Source organism: Dreissena polymorpha, chromosome 11 (genome assembly GCF_020536995.1).
Source record: "Dreissena polymorpha isolate Duluth1 chromosome 11, UMN_Dpol_1.0, whole genome shotgun sequence".
NCBI lineage: Eukaryota > Metazoa > Mollusca > Bivalvia > Myida > Dreissenidae > Dreissena > Dreissena polymorpha.
Window position 1 is genome coordinate 36,198,255 of NC_068365.1, and position 16,211 is coordinate 36,214,465.

Consider the following 16,211-nt stretch of genomic DNA (forward strand, 5'->3'; position numbering starts at 1 on the left):
AATATTAAGAATGTACAACAAGCCATACACATATCGCACAGTTCATGAATAATCTGCTATGTTTGCTTTCCTATTTAATTCACGTTAGGCATAGAGCTGTGTAAAGTATAAGATGGTAAAAATAGCACCACACTGGAATTGGGAACGTCCCATTTTGTATACGGGTATTTTCTACTCATTTATCTGTTGTGTACTGGAATGTTTTCCATTCTTTGTGTATTTATATATTAAATTATTTTTTCGTACAACAAGGGCATTTACCATAGATAAATAAAACATTGTGCAAGTTTAAACATAATTATGTTTGTATGCAGAAATCTGCAAATGCAACCGAATTTACCAACGGCTATTATTAGATAAACTGCTCCGGTTCATTTGAACAGCAGTAATGTATGACGTAGCGTGTGACGAAGAAGAAAGTTTATCGCGTTCATAAACTCATTTGAATTAAGTGATAGAATGGCATAAGGGTCTTTATTTAAGTATGCTAAAATAATAACTAAAGACCCTAGATGCAATATCGTCAATTATTGAGTTAAATGGATTAATAGATGGATTTTAAAGGATAATTAAAGGTAAGATACTAGTTCTTAGTCTTACGTGTTTTGATTTTTGTTTGTACTTTTGTCGTTCCCTGTTCTCGGGGAAATGATTTTAACATGGGCGCAATTGATGCATCGGATCACACACGGCATACCTATAACATTATATAAAAAACACGTTCTGCGCGCCCTTAAATTCGTCGTTCGAAGTCGGAAAACGTATTGCCCTGTATATTTTGTCAAATGAAGTGTCAGTCGCTGCAATGGTCTGTTTACTCGTCAAAATTGTCAAGGTCGTCGATAGCTAAAGAAACTTCAGCGTACAGTTTATTTAGTATTGACAGACCTGTACAAAGTCGCGCCAGTCAAATATCATAAAAAGTGACATTTAAAGTTATGGTAGCCAGAACTAGGTCGTCGATGGTGTACATAAATGTTGACATCGACAGCATTTTGTCAGGAGCAATCGCCGCCATATTGGATTTTGATCATTTTCTTTCGAAAATAAAATGAATTATAGTAAAGTAAAATCATCTTTTCGCGGTCGTAATGTATTAAAATTCGCAAACTGCGTAAAATTGAATGTAGGCATATGGTGATATTTTTACTTGTTTTACAGTTTGTGTGTGAATTTTTTAAAGACTATTTTGCGTACCAGAACAAATACATGTATATCACTACGCATGGTTACATTTGTTAGATTTTAAGCGCTTTTATGACTGAATTAAAATTTATGTTAAGGTTATTAGATCTATATATGTTAAATGTCACGTTGAAAAAATCAAATGGGATAAATAGAATACTAGGATTAGCGTTGAATACAGAGAAGTTTATGTTGCTCGGCTCGAACACCGAAAGCGCTCGCCAAGGCTCGCGCTTCCGGCGTTCTAAGCCTCGCAACATAAACTTCTCTGTATTCAACGCTAACCTAGTATTCTCTATATGAGTATCAAAAGTAATAATGATAAAATCAGCCAGCAGCGAATTAGTGTTGACATCTTTCGATACAATATGATCATCGGTAGGAACATATCCATAAAAATGCGCCTGAACGAAAACAACCACAAAATATCAAGCTTCATGTCTTAACCAATACGAGTGTTAATACAGGGTTTTGCGTCGTGTTACCTCGATCTATCCGATGCATTAAATAATTCCTTGCTATGATAATAACAATCACCGAAATAAGGAAATATATATGAATGTCTTGCATTCATCATTTCAATTCTCTTTAAAGGGCTTGGGAACGTGCGATAAACAAAAAAAATACTTTTTTCATAATGCTTGGAATTATTTTTGGTGTATTCTTTATTTGGATAAAAGGTGAAAATCATTAAATAAATGCTACATATCTAAAGTGTGCTCTTAGGATAAATAAATAAAATGTTAGGATGTGTGAACATGATTTATATATTATGATTCCAAAACCATATCAATGTTTTATTGTTTAGGAATATTTATCTTTCTATGCTTGACATCTACAATTTTTGTTCAATTACAGAGACATTTGAAGGATAACTTTGAATAAACGCAACTTTAAACACTAAATTTATTTTTGCATTAAAGCTTGCAACACTAAAAACTGCAGTTATAACAATTCGAAATGAAGTCCCTTATTTAATCTTTTATTAAACAAAACGCACTTAAATATAAACAAAATTCAACTTTACTTATGCCAGAGAGACACATATATTATGATAAATTCGATGTCATACGACATCAAACAAACAGATACAACAAAACAAATCATTAGCAGGCCGTTTGTGGGGGGATAAAGAAAGAAGTTACAGAAATCCACCTTTAGCCAGTTCTGTTGTGTGCTGTGTGTAATTCATCCATGGGAAGGAATGTCCCCTCGTTCACATTGTCCATCCAGTTTTTCTTCTGACGGCCTCGACGTCGACTTATCTCTAGCATCCCCATGGATAACAGTCTTGCACAGAGATTTGTGCATTGTGACGTGTCCAAAGCAAGCCAGATTTTGTCGATTAACGGTCGCCAGTAGGGGCTCTTGTGGGCGAACAAGTCTTGTTCCAGACGTACTCATAGGTATTGTGCTCCGTGTAGGAGATGCAGATCAGTCTTTTGAGACATTTTTGTTAAAATGCCTATATCCTGTTTTCTGTGTCCGTGTGAAGCGTCAAGATATCACAGTCGTACAGTAGGAAGAAAACTACGGAGGACTTGAAGACCCTGCTCAGTCCGGCCATCGCTGCGGTTGCAATAGTAAGTCTTGTTCGGACCTCAGCGGTACTGGTACCATCCTTGGACAGGATTGCGCCAAAGTATTTGAAGTTTGTCACTTCTTCTTACTTCTCGCCGTTCATGGTGATGTTGGAACTGGTGTTGGTCATAATGTTCACCATGATCTTCTCCGTGCTGACCTCCATCCCGTATGCTCCTGTTCGTTCATAGAGTCTGTTGGTGATTTTTTTAAATTCACTGCTGGTGCCACTCATGAGGTCAATTTCATCGGCGAATCGTAAAATAGAGATGGGTCTTCCACTGATTGATATAGAGGTGTGGTGGCCATGGAGAGTCTCCTGCATTGTCGTATCAAGGAAAAGGTTATACAAGACGATCGAGAGAAGACATCCATGACGGACGCCCACTGATGTCCTGAAGAAGTCCTCCTGCTTTCCATTAAGAAGTGCTGCGCTGCTTGCGTTTCCGTAGAGTTCTTTGATGATTTGCACCAGCCCTTCAGTGATGAATCCTTTCATAACAGGCCATACGCCATCATTCCACACGCGGTCGAAAGCTTTCGTAAAGTCGATGAAGTTGTGGAAGAGCTAATATTGGTGTTGCAGTTGTTTCCCAATGATGACTGCAATTAAAAGTCCAATGTGCTCCTCTCAGCTCCAACATTCTATTCTTCCAGCAGTTACTCCATATATTTTTTTTCAATCGATCGAGGAGGATGCGTAAAATGACTTTGCTGGAATTACTAATGATGCTGATGGTGCGGTAATTCTCGCACAATTAGAGGTTGACATTGTTCGGTAGGGGAATGACCAGTGACTGGGTCCACTCCTTGGACCACTTCTTCTCCTCCCATATGCGGTGGCATAGTGCCGTCATTTCTGAAGTCGTTGCCACTCCACCGTGCTTAATCAGCTCGAAATGGACGTTGTCCACACCCGGCTTTTTTCCTGTCTTACAACTACGCACTGCCACCTTGACCTCTTCCTTAAGTATGGAGGACTTTCGACGTCAAATAAATAAAGCTGCAGCATTTGCATTTGAATGGTCAAGTCAATAAAATAGGTTGAAACCGTTCCTCGTTCAGAATGATTCACAACATCATTAAATATATAATACAAAATAAACATCATATGACCATCAACATTAAAATGAAAAAAACAATCAATATGTTTTATTTTCAAATTGTCATGTAAAAAAATCAAATTAAAAAAGTTAAATAATTGTCTTTTGAAGGTGTCTTTATAAGTTCGTCAGATGGCGTTGTGCTTACACTGACTCCGTGCCAGAAAAGATGCACTGTTATTGCTAGGTCAGCTTTTAATATCACGTGTCAACGTTCAGATAATGCTGAGGCATTGTTTACGTGGTATCTTAAAAATACACGTGATCGCTCTAACGCGCTTACACAAGCACAGGCATCAGTAACAATGATTATAAGTTTACAGAATTGCATGTTATTTAGTTAATAAATTCTATATTCATAATGATGAAGTAAAATATAATATTTATAATAGATAACAAATATATTTTACTTTTTCATATATGTAACATATATATTATATACATATGTATTTCTTTAAATGATCATTCATAATTCTTATAATGTGAACGTCAAATTTTGTATCGCTTTGATTGCTCCTGAGTGGGCGGAGCTTAAAAGCGTCATCGAATGGGGTATCCGATAACAATTTAAAATATCAGGAAACTCATGATTTGTGTTTGTGCTTATGTTTTTATAAAGAAATTTCTATCAAATACATTTTAAAATAAACCATTTAAATCGATTTTTCCTTCCAATTTGTTTAAATAGAACGGCCATTTGATAATTTTAATAAATCTTTATATGGACGAGTTCATATGTTTAAATGTTTGAATGGACACACGCGTATGATTGTACAAACACAATACGTGTAAATACCCTACTTGTTTATATACTGGCGATGGCAACTTCATTTATAAAACAAAACACCAACATCATATTAGTAACGCTTGTATTCCACCGAATTAAAAACAAACAGTTGTTTTACACTAAAAAAGCATTGGTGACGGTTTCATTACAACACAATTGTTAATTAATGGTTGTATTAAATCAGCATAATATCCGGAAAAGTTGTTTGTCTCCAAAATATTAGCAGAAACATTTATTTTTTAACCAAAATATATCAGTACTGGCTGTTTTTCCCAGATAAAATAATTAACGGTTGTATTTCAATACAATAAATCCGCAACGGTTTTTTTTTCACCAAATAACATCAGTGACGGTTGTGTTACACAAAAATAATACTGTTACTTAAATAGAGATTAACATGTTACTGCATGCTAGTTATGAAATATATAAGGCGAGGCTTAGAACTAAAATTAATGGCGAGGCTTGCCGAGCCGTTATTTTATTCCTGCCGAGCCTTATATATATATTTTTTTGCTGTTTATGTTGCTTTTTGTGTATTATATATATAACATCTTGGTATCTATTTTGTTTTGTTGAATCTGATTCAATGTTACTTGAAATGACGGCTTTATAATTCGTTCAGAGCATTATGAACTACCTCCAAACATTGACTGATATAACTAGTTCCTGTTGAACAGATATAGAAAATAATTATCATGCCACGTTGTTTCAGACATATATCAACGTAGCGGTATGATAAAATCACGTTGTTTCAGACAAATATCAACGTAGCGGTATGATAAAATATACTACAGTGACACATGAAACGTCTAGTAAGATAAAGAACATAATTTTTATGCAATATTTCAATATTTAACTTCCGTTTGTTTGTGAATATAATCTTTATAATAATCAGTTTAACTTCATTTGTTCTGTTTTTAAGATTTCTTAGAAGCTAAACATTTTTAAACAAAACAATTATTATGTAAATCCTTTCTGGATCAAATAATTTTAGGAACGTTTGCTAAAGCTCTTCTGCAAATGAATCTACACGTTTAAGCCCTCCATACGCATACACTGTGGAAGGCTTTAATTCTTGCTGAAAGTATGAGTTGGAATTTCATATCCATTGTTAACAAAATTCGACCCTTAAGCCCCCAATGACGTGTATAATCATTAAGTGTACGTAGCTTGCACATTTGTTTTTTACTTGTAATTCAACCTAACCACAGACAAACGTTTCGGAAAGTCTACAAATGAATGGAATGTTAGAGACAATTAAGTATGTTCATGTGCAAGTCCATTTATAGGTAGCAATAAACAATCAACAATAGTTATTCCTCAAAACCAAACATTTTAGCGACTTCAATTGAAACACAATATATAACTTCCGTGACTCATTTTCATCGTTTTTAAGGTGTGGTTCAACAAATACAGACACGGATGTAAAGTGAACAATCGATGTTGTTTAACAATTGATTGTGTTTGTGTTCAAATGATGCATAGGGTCATACTTTAAACTAGGCCACAGCAATTTCATAATTTGTAAATGCATTATATTTCGAACACATACGCATGTAAATAGGTATTGCGGTGCAAATCAAGAACACGGCATTGTATATGAGCTTTTATCACTCATGACATTGTAAGTGAGGATTTACATCGACATGTTTTGTCTGGAAATGCATAACGATATACATGAAGTAAAACACATTAATACGCACTAACTGTCCCTTACTAGATTTTTAATTTCCTGCCAATACAGAAACAAACAAAGGTTACGAGTAAGTTTGCAAAGAAGGACATTACTGAATGGATGGCGCCTTTTTGCACTGAAGTCTTCTGTCTTTTATGTTTGAACTGACATGAGTTGTGTACATGGTACTTGGTAGATCGATTCTAAATATAAGATAAGGACTTGCTACTGTTATTAAAAAGGCGTTGTAGCAGCACGTTGTATAATGTTCATAAACCTATACATAGGAGTAAAAACATAAACATGAACATCAAAGAATGACACACATTGATAAATCGACGCAAAAATATTTGTCTTACTCATTTGTCTACTTCGGTTACGTAATAAAAGAAAATACATTATCGTTATGTTACTTAAGTCAGTCTTTCCGTGTTCGATATCGAGTTTAATAAAAATGACAATTCAAGCCTTATGATATTTCTCCGTGTTCCTAAAGACACATTTATTTTACGCAACAATAACAATTTATGGTCAAACACGCGCTAATTATGTTACAAACACAAGTTATGCATTTAAGATGTCTTTTATGAGTTGCCACAAAGCTCTGATTGAAAAAGACGCGATCAAAGATTAATATTATGTTTTCGAGGAAGAAGAAATTGAAAGCGAAATGTTGCGTCCCTGACAATGGCACATCTGTTTCTTTCAAGTGATATCTCAATTCAGACCCTGCTGCAAACTATGACGATGTGAAGGTTGCAGTGAACATATCTCACTTATCAACGTTCACTCTAATTTCCTTCACAACGGAAGTAACATGGTTGGAATCGTTACAGCACCACAATATTTTCTGACAGAAATGCAGCAGTCCCATCTGAGAGTACAAAACTAAACGTGCCAAGCAAATTTAGTTCATATTTAAATTTTAAAATAATAATAAGGAACAATATTATTTAAAGAAATTTAGCCCAAAGACTTCACTTATTTCAGCATTATTGTAACTCAGTGGTATAATTATCACTTCACTCATGTCTCATACGAATTATTGTTTTAAAATTATGGGGATTGTATGAGGTTAGACATGAATTAAGACGTTTAAAAACCATGCGTTTTGGATTGAATATTCCAATGTGGTAACACACGTTGTAATAATTGTTATTTGTTATATTGTATTCGCTATTGTATTTCCTCTTTGGTAAAGACAATTGTGCATCTTAAACAAAGGAAGTTTGGATTGTGCCGTGATTATGACACCTGGGGATGAAGATGGGGTTTCAATATAAATTTGATAGTTTTTCTATTTAGGAGTACAGCAGCTCCGTTTGATATGCGGCTGAACACAATACATGTACGTTGTCACCTTATATCATAATAAATATTAACATTATTTCCACTAAACATTTCATGTTTAAATAACAGTCGAAATAATTGTACTTAGGATCATGTTTAACTGTATAATTCGGCATTTCTATGCAATTGCGGTTTTATAGAAATTCATTATATGTGTTTGTGTACCGACACAAACATCCTTCATTATGTCATAAATTTATGGCAGCGTATGAAAAATTTAAAACGAAACAGCCTAAATTTTCACCCTTCGGGTTGTTTTACAGTCTCAAATTAAACCAAGATCATCAACTGTTTTATACTATTATGCACTGGCGCTGTTTGCAAAAATAATCAACCTCTCTTATGGTTACAATACTAAATACTTAACTAAAGTCTAAAAGGTTGCACATAACATGTACAAGTCATATCACTCATTAGGGTAAACAAAAACTCTAACGAGACCACAAAAAATAAAAGGTCAGTAGGCTTTTTAGGACGGAGAACAGCGCGCCAGGTAGGGTTTGTGTCAATATCTTTGCTAATCGTACTCTAGATTGCATACGACATAATGCAGGCAATAAGGCATGCATAAAGATTGCGATCGGTATATAACGCGTAGCTTTGATTTTTGATAAAGCTTCGACAAGAAAAATTCAATTGTTGAAGCAAACGTCAGTGTTAAAGCATACAAAAAATCTATGGTAACATTACTGTCTATGCGTTACCGAACGAACTTATTATTAAATATTATTTCCATGCATAAACAAACGAAAGTATATACCGGATAATAAATATACGTTTCAAGAGTAGAAACAAATATGACAAACGTCAGTAGAAGGTATAAGAATGGCACACGTCACTAGCAAAAAATGCAAACGTCATTTGACGAATATATGCAGGCGTTCTAAATAAAGCAAGTGTATATTGAAACGTTCAGATAAGTAAAAATGGTATGCTCATTGACAACTTCAAGAAATATATTTTAACAAACAAGTTTTAATAATCTAGTCAGATTTTATGAAATTATACACGTTCTTAATTATACATTTAGAGCACGTTTGACTCGTTAGAGCATTAACTGCCAATACATTATCACATAAGGTAGAGATTCGTGACAAAATGATCAGGGTTCGTATTCCAGAAGCATATCAAGTTAAATTTTATTCTTATCCTTTAATTGGGTAAATTTTTTAAGCGTTTCATTTCATATTGCAACATATTGGCATCAAGATACACATTAAAATAACATCATTATGCCAATGTTATTTTAGGAATACCAAAAAAACATGTGTTGCCTTATTTAGTAAAGAAATACAAAACATTGTAATTTTGAACTTATGTGAAATTATATAAGAAATGACTTTAGATGTTTCTGGAATACCACCCCTGGGCACGTATTCGCCAACCGATTATTACACTTCATTCTAAAAATAAGAATTTTCTTAAAATGTTAACGTACTGAAAACTACTTGAAGTCAAGTCAAGTGTGGCAATAAGCACCTTTAATTGAATTATTATTCGTTAAAAACAATATGTTAATGATATAAGCACCATGTTGAGCCTTTATATATATATATATATATATATATATATATATATATATATATATATATATATATATATGTATGTGTGTGTAATCTCAGAGATATTTTTGTTGAATCTTAGACTATTCTTTATTTGTGAGCCTAAGAACCGGTTGGTGAATACCAGCCCTGAACTCTGTATAAAGGAATAATGAAACTCTAGTAGCACAGATGCATTATCTGAACTTCAATTCGTATTAACATAAATTAGTCATAATTTAAGGCAAGTGACCAATATCTATTACAATTCAGGGTGTGTTTTAGAGTAGCCTTTAAAAATCATCTTATCCTATTGGGAAAAGATAACTTTTAAAGCGAACATATGCTACTATATAAAGTTTATGTCAATTTTCAAACGTGTTTCGATAAACGTAGTGATGGTTTCTTCGTTGTTTAATTCGACATAAATACATTTTATCTATGAGTAAAACATGCGTTGTGCATATATCCGTGTATGTGTTGTCTATCCATTTGTTATAATATTGTAGTGTATATTAAAATAATTGGATATTCGTGATAGAAATGTCTCAGTAAAAAGATACAACGACTTATGAACGATGTTTACTTAAGTTTTCATTTTTCGCAGTCTTTAAAGAACGAACTATTCTCAACAGCGTTAAATGCATAACCTTAAGTTGAGTAGGTAACATTTTATCGCAAGACTTATTACATACTTGAAAATGTTGAGTCAGAACTAGCATTAGGTATCAGATTATTATATGACCATTTAGATTTAATTATTCTGAAAAGTATATAGATCGTGTCCGTACAACCTGTACCGTAACCTGATTTCATCGATACAGTGTCTGTAAACTGGTTAAGTTTAAATGAAATGGACTTATAGATTTTGCCAGTTTATAAACGCTGTAAAAATATGCAAAATAATTTCTTATGGCCAATTTACCGACAAAAATTAAAACTAAACTAATGACAATCGAGTTAATAATACAAAGTGCATGATAAGTTATCAAATTGTTGATAAATACGAGTCAGCGTGTTATAATTCTGGCCTAAACCGGTAAAACGACTGCGGTTTCTTCATAGCGTACGGTGAAGTATACATTCTATCCGCACCAAGCGCTTATGATGCCATTTCAGCTCGACTTGAATTATTTTCGGTGGGCAGGGACTTTTATAACAATATAATCGAATATCAGTGTTCAGAAAATTAATGTTACATCGAATAGAAATGAAGTAAGTGTAATTTACGTATCCTAAAAAAACATTATTTAAAATAATCGTGTTGATACAAATTTATAGTAATATTCACATGTATTTTATTATGAGAAATAATATATTTTGCGCCACAAAGTGTTTATAATTAAATTGATTCTTATTCTTTTCCATCACCTCTCTGCCAAATACAGTATCCCGTTACTGGACGAGAAATGAATGTGAAATTCAGTTTGACATTTGCACATATAATGGTCAACGTCTCATGATATGTAGACTTTTGTAGTCTTGCCGAGGTGAACCTTTAACAATAAACCAGCATATAGATATATGTAGCTCATTGCATCACAATTAACCTTCATTCAACATTTTCTAGGCGTTCTTAAAATTTTACGCAAAACGTTATGTCCAAATAAACGATAATGGACAGCAGTATATCGATTTGAACATTAGCTGTTATATCATCGTCTTTCGTGAATATGCTCTGAAGCAAATGCGAGTATATAAACCCAGTAATATAAAATATTTATTGCAAACGTAAAACAGTCTGACATCTCACTGTTACATTCACACGTTTTATGACAAAATCAGTGCGATAAGTCTGTTACTCCCAAAACCTTCGTATGTCCCTGTGTGCGTACACTTCAGATAATCAGTTAAATATTTAGTAAGGTAGTTCTGTTTCATTATTTGTATACATCATTGCCCTTGTGTCTGGAGATTTTCTGTGTGCTTAACAAGTGATGGTCACACTGGCGTTCTTGTTGTCAATAAAGGTCATCGTTTGGTAGTTTGTTAATTTAAAAAAAATCAAAATCGGAATAAAAAATTCAGAAGAAAATAAATGCATATACTTGTATCATTAATATTTTCATATATAAGAATACATTACAACTACATGTACATACATTTTTAAGCGCCCCATTAATTACACAAGAATAGTTACAATCAGTTAAGTGCCGTGATGTTAGTATAGAATCAACTAAAAATCATACCAAGTTACACATGCACTTGGATAGCTGTCACCCAAATACTCAACTGACATGTTTTGCACACTTGTAATAGACAAGTTAAAATCAACATAGCCTAATTTGATCTTATGATTAGGGGTAAGTCTGAAACATATTTAATATGCAAAGAAAGTTAATATTATCTAAGAAAAGTGACAGTGTTATGGCATGTACTCGTTTTAGTAGCCAAACATGCGCCTTTACGACTTTGTGACTTTAGCATTAACCATAATTTACACAGAAGATCATAAGTTATGTTCACAATGCAATTACCAAATGTTATAATATTAAACAGTGGATGATCATTAGAGCAAGTAAAAAACAAAAATGAGGATTTAATCTGTATCTTTCCTAAATCGTTCATGCAATTATATATAATTGTGAGATTGTGTGTCAATCCACAATCACATATAACCAATTTCTGTAAAACCTAAGCTGTCAAGAAATACTGACTTACTATATTAACCACGATCCTTAACACAATTGTTTCGCCCGTAATTTAAACATAAATACTTGAGAGGATGGCATGAATATAAAATAATGTTAATACATTGTATTTATTATTCTAAAAGCTGACAAAGTACATGTCTAGTATTCAGACGCATATCAAACGGAGCGGTTGTGCTCCTCAATCGAAAAACAATCAAATGGATATTGAAACCCCATCTACATCACCCGGTGTTAACAGCTCGGCAAAATCCAAACTTTCTTTCTTTAAGATAAGTGAACAAGTAAATTTACAAAAGATGATACACAACAGGCGAAAGAACATAACAAATTACAATGCTTTCAACTGATGTCATCACAATGTAACAGTACATGTAAACCGTAGGGGTTTTTAAGGTCTGAAGGCATGTCGAACCCCCAGATTTTAAAATAAAAATTCATATGAGACATGAGTGAATTGATAATTATACCACCGAGTTAAAATAATGCTGACACATTTTGAGCCTTTGGGCTTAATTTGTTTTAAGACAATTCTTCCCTATTATCATTTTTTAAAGCGAATATGAACTCAATTAGCACATGTTGGTTTGTACTCTCATGTGGGAGTGTTGTGTAGTAACTATTCCAACCATGCTTCTTCCGGTGTGAAGGAAGTTCGATTGGACTTTGTAAAAAGTTGAACATCGCTTAGTGAGATATATTCACTGAAACCTTTGCATCGTCATGATTTGCGGCAAGGTCTAAATAGAATTACCAATTGAAAAAAAACATCCGTGCCATTGTCCGGGACATAACATTTCGCTTTCAATTTCTTCTTCCTCGAAAACATAACATTAATGACAATTAATTTCATCCTCTATTATACCCACTATTTAACCATTACTTGGTTAACAAATAATATTTTTTCATTAAATAGCCCCCAGCATAAATAAATAAATAAATAAATAATAATAAATGAACTAATACTATTTCTCTGTATACGTGTAATGTGTCATGTCATATTGCTTGAACGTTTGTTATTCTGTTGCTTTGTGATTTAATATCGTAAATAGTTTTTCTCTGTACTGTTTAACGGTAAATCCAGCTACTGAAAACATCTGAGTAGCTCCTGTCCAATTTTTACCTAACTTAATTACTAGTCTCACAGTTAATTTAACAGTAAACTATCGACTATAACCTTGCTGCAAAATCCATATAGTATATTGTAAATATTATGATTCATTTACTGATCAGTCCGTTACATCTTACACCTGAGCGATTGTCACAATAATGTGCGTCTTTGTTGGTGATATCTACCGTATAGCTAATTGTACAGTAATTGACATTCCTATTTACTGTAGTAAAACAAAGCATGTGTGTCTTAAGTGGTGATAACTTCAGTATATATTATTGTTCAGTAATTGGCACCCCTATTTGCTGATTACTTAAAAACATAATCATAACTATGCATATAACAAACTATGCTTGTGTCATTTGCACGATAAGCGCACCCTTTCAATATTTATATCGAATATAACGCATTTTCATAAAATCATCCCAATTTCGTTTCTGAATGGCTGATTTCTTTGGGATATAACACATATATCAAAGCATGACGTATTTTAAACTATACTTATACGAAGACTCAATGGGCTCCGTAGACGGACCCTACATATCCCCTGTGTAGGATACGCTTAAATGGAGTCAATTTGTTATGCTTTACTTTTTTTAGTGCACGTGAACAAGTGTGGACATTAATAGGTATTAAATATGAATATATCCACCTAAATATATAACGTGCAGTCTAATCGTGCACGTAATTCTTAACATCTAAGACATCTTGATTGAGTCTAAAAGTTATGCGTTACTGTTTTTTTGTGCACGTGAACAATTGTAGACTTAAAAAGGTTTTAAATATAAAAATGTTCATATATATATCTAACGTCTAAATTATGCAGTCTAACAGTAATACTTAATTTTTAAGACATACTCGTTTTGCATAATGTAAACAATGTACTTACATTAGACTGAGTTAATTCGTTATGCTTTCCATTTTTATTTCTTAGTGCACGTGAACAACTGTGTACTTAAATTAGTGTTAATTATGTATATTTTCATACATATCCAACGTTTAAGCTTAATGCTTAACATGTTTTTTTTCTAATCTTTGCAGTAGTATTATTGACCGTATTTTCAGAATCCTTGATCAACGATAGTCGTTCTCGCTTAAATGTGCGGTCTTAACGTGTACAAAATAATCAATATTTAATATTTAATATTTTATATTGCATATTGTAAACAATGTACTTACATTGATTGAGTCTATTGCTATGCCTTACTGCTTTTTAGTGCGCATGAACCATTGTCTACCTTAATAAGTATTATTTATGCAAATGCTCATATATATTTAAAGTTTAATCTTAATGCTGAGCATGTATGTTTTTATTTCTTATAATAGGACTTTTGACAGTATTTACATTTCAGAATTAATATATCTAGTGCACGTTTTTATTTCTTATAATAGGACTTTTGACAGTATTTACATTTCAGAATTAATATATCTAGTGCACGCGAACAACTGTGTACTTAATAAGTGTTAAATATGTAAATATTCATACATATCCAACGTTTAAGCTTAATGCTTAACATGTTGTTTTTTTATATAATCTTTGCTGTAGTATTATTGACCATATTTTCTGAATCCTTGATCAACGATAGTCGTTCTCGCTTAAATGTGCGGTCTTAACGTGTACATAATAATCAATATTTATGATACAATCATATTGCATATTGTTTACAATGTACATACATTGATTGAGTCTATTGTTTATGCCTTACTGCTTTTTAGTGCGCATGAACCATTGTCTACCATTATAAGTATTATTAATGTAAATGCTCATATATATCTAACGTTCAAGCTTAATGCTAAGAATGTATGTTTTTTATTTCTTGTAATAGTACTTTTGACAGTATTTTACATTTCAGATTTAATATATCTAGCAAGCTCTCTTTTTACACGTAAACATTTCTATAAAATTCTCTTAAACAATTATAAACTTAACATGTCAAATCTAAATCGCACGTTCTTACGTGAACAACTGTGTACTTAAATAAGTATAAATTATGTAAATTTTAATATATGTCTAAGGGTTAAACTTAATGCTTAACATATATTTTTTAAAGTTTGCAGTAGTATTTTAACTATATTGTCAGAATCCTTATACAACGATAGTCGTTCTCTCTTATGTGTGCAGTCTTAACGTGTACGTAATACTTGATCTTTAATTTATAATCATATTGTACTTTGTAAACAATGTACTAATATTGATTGAGCCAATTTGCTATGCTTTATTGCTTTTTAGTGTGCTTGAACAACTGTGTACTTAATTAAGTATTAATTATGTAAATGTTCATATATATCTAACGATTTAGCTTAATGCTTAACATGAATTCCGTATTATTTTTTATTTTTTTTAGTAATACTTTTGACAGTTTTTCACATTTCAGAGTTAGTATATCTGGCAATCTCTTTTTCTCTACACGTGAACATTTCCTTAAATTGCTTTCTCACTATTACATAATTAACGTGCCAAACCTAATTTTCACTTTCTAACTTAAATTGTGAACATCACTTTCCTGATCGTCAGAATCTATGTGAAACTTATTTTAGGTTGTTATCTCTGTCGAATGCATCACTTCGTCATTTGCCCACGAAAACCGATCACCAAAATAACCAAGTGTTTAAAATGTATTAAGCACTTAAAAATTATTGAAGTGACCTTTACTCATAAAATGAATTCATACATTTTGATATTGTTCCCTATTTCTTTTTTTATTTTCATTTTCTTTTTCTTTGACTATGTACAGGATGAAGGATTCGTTGCAGTCTTCTGGTCTATTATAACTCGAAAATATAACGTATAGTTCCTAATTTTTCATTTGTTTAACGATGGATACCCAAAACATCCTACCAAGATAGAAAGCGATCGGATTGTTTTTCATATTCCTAAATCTTTTTTTCTGCTCTCACTTTACAACAATGAAATTGCTCTTATATCGACACTTAATATAATCAAAAGTCAATCCCAATTGTCCCGGTCCATTAAACGACCATACAAGCGCATGATAGTTGAAAAACGCTTGATTGCCATTTCTTATTGCATTAAACGAATATTTTATATATTTCTTATAGTCATGCTAGTCACATGGCTGACATTATTAATGTTGATTTCTGGAGACATCGAATTAAACCCACTGGCAACATTAATAATGATATATGCGACAATGATAACGGTTTTGTTGGTCAAGAAAAGGGTCACCAACACCTAGTAAGGCCAAGCTATCAAGATTACTTATTAA

The 16,211-nt window shown here is 32.6% G+C and overlaps 1 protein-coding gene across 1 annotated transcript in view; it reads right to left on the bottom strand.

The window, feature by feature from the left end:
* Nucleotides 1–2,342: 2,342 nt before the first annotated feature.
* Nucleotides 2,343–16,211, bottom strand: part of LOC127849761 (hemicentin-1-like) — a 57,391-nt gene continuing 43,522 nt past the window's right edge. The window contains exons 9-11 of the mRNA XM_052382512.1: nucleotides 3,558–3,731; nucleotides 2,856–3,334; nucleotides 2,343–2,475 (exon numbers count right to left, since the gene is read on the bottom strand). Coding sequence (XP_052238472.1) covers nucleotides 2,343–2,475; nucleotides 2,856–3,334; nucleotides 3,558–3,731 — 786 coding nt within the window. The remainder of the gene's footprint in view (nucleotides 2,476–2,855; nucleotides 3,335–3,557; nucleotides 3,732–16,211) is intronic.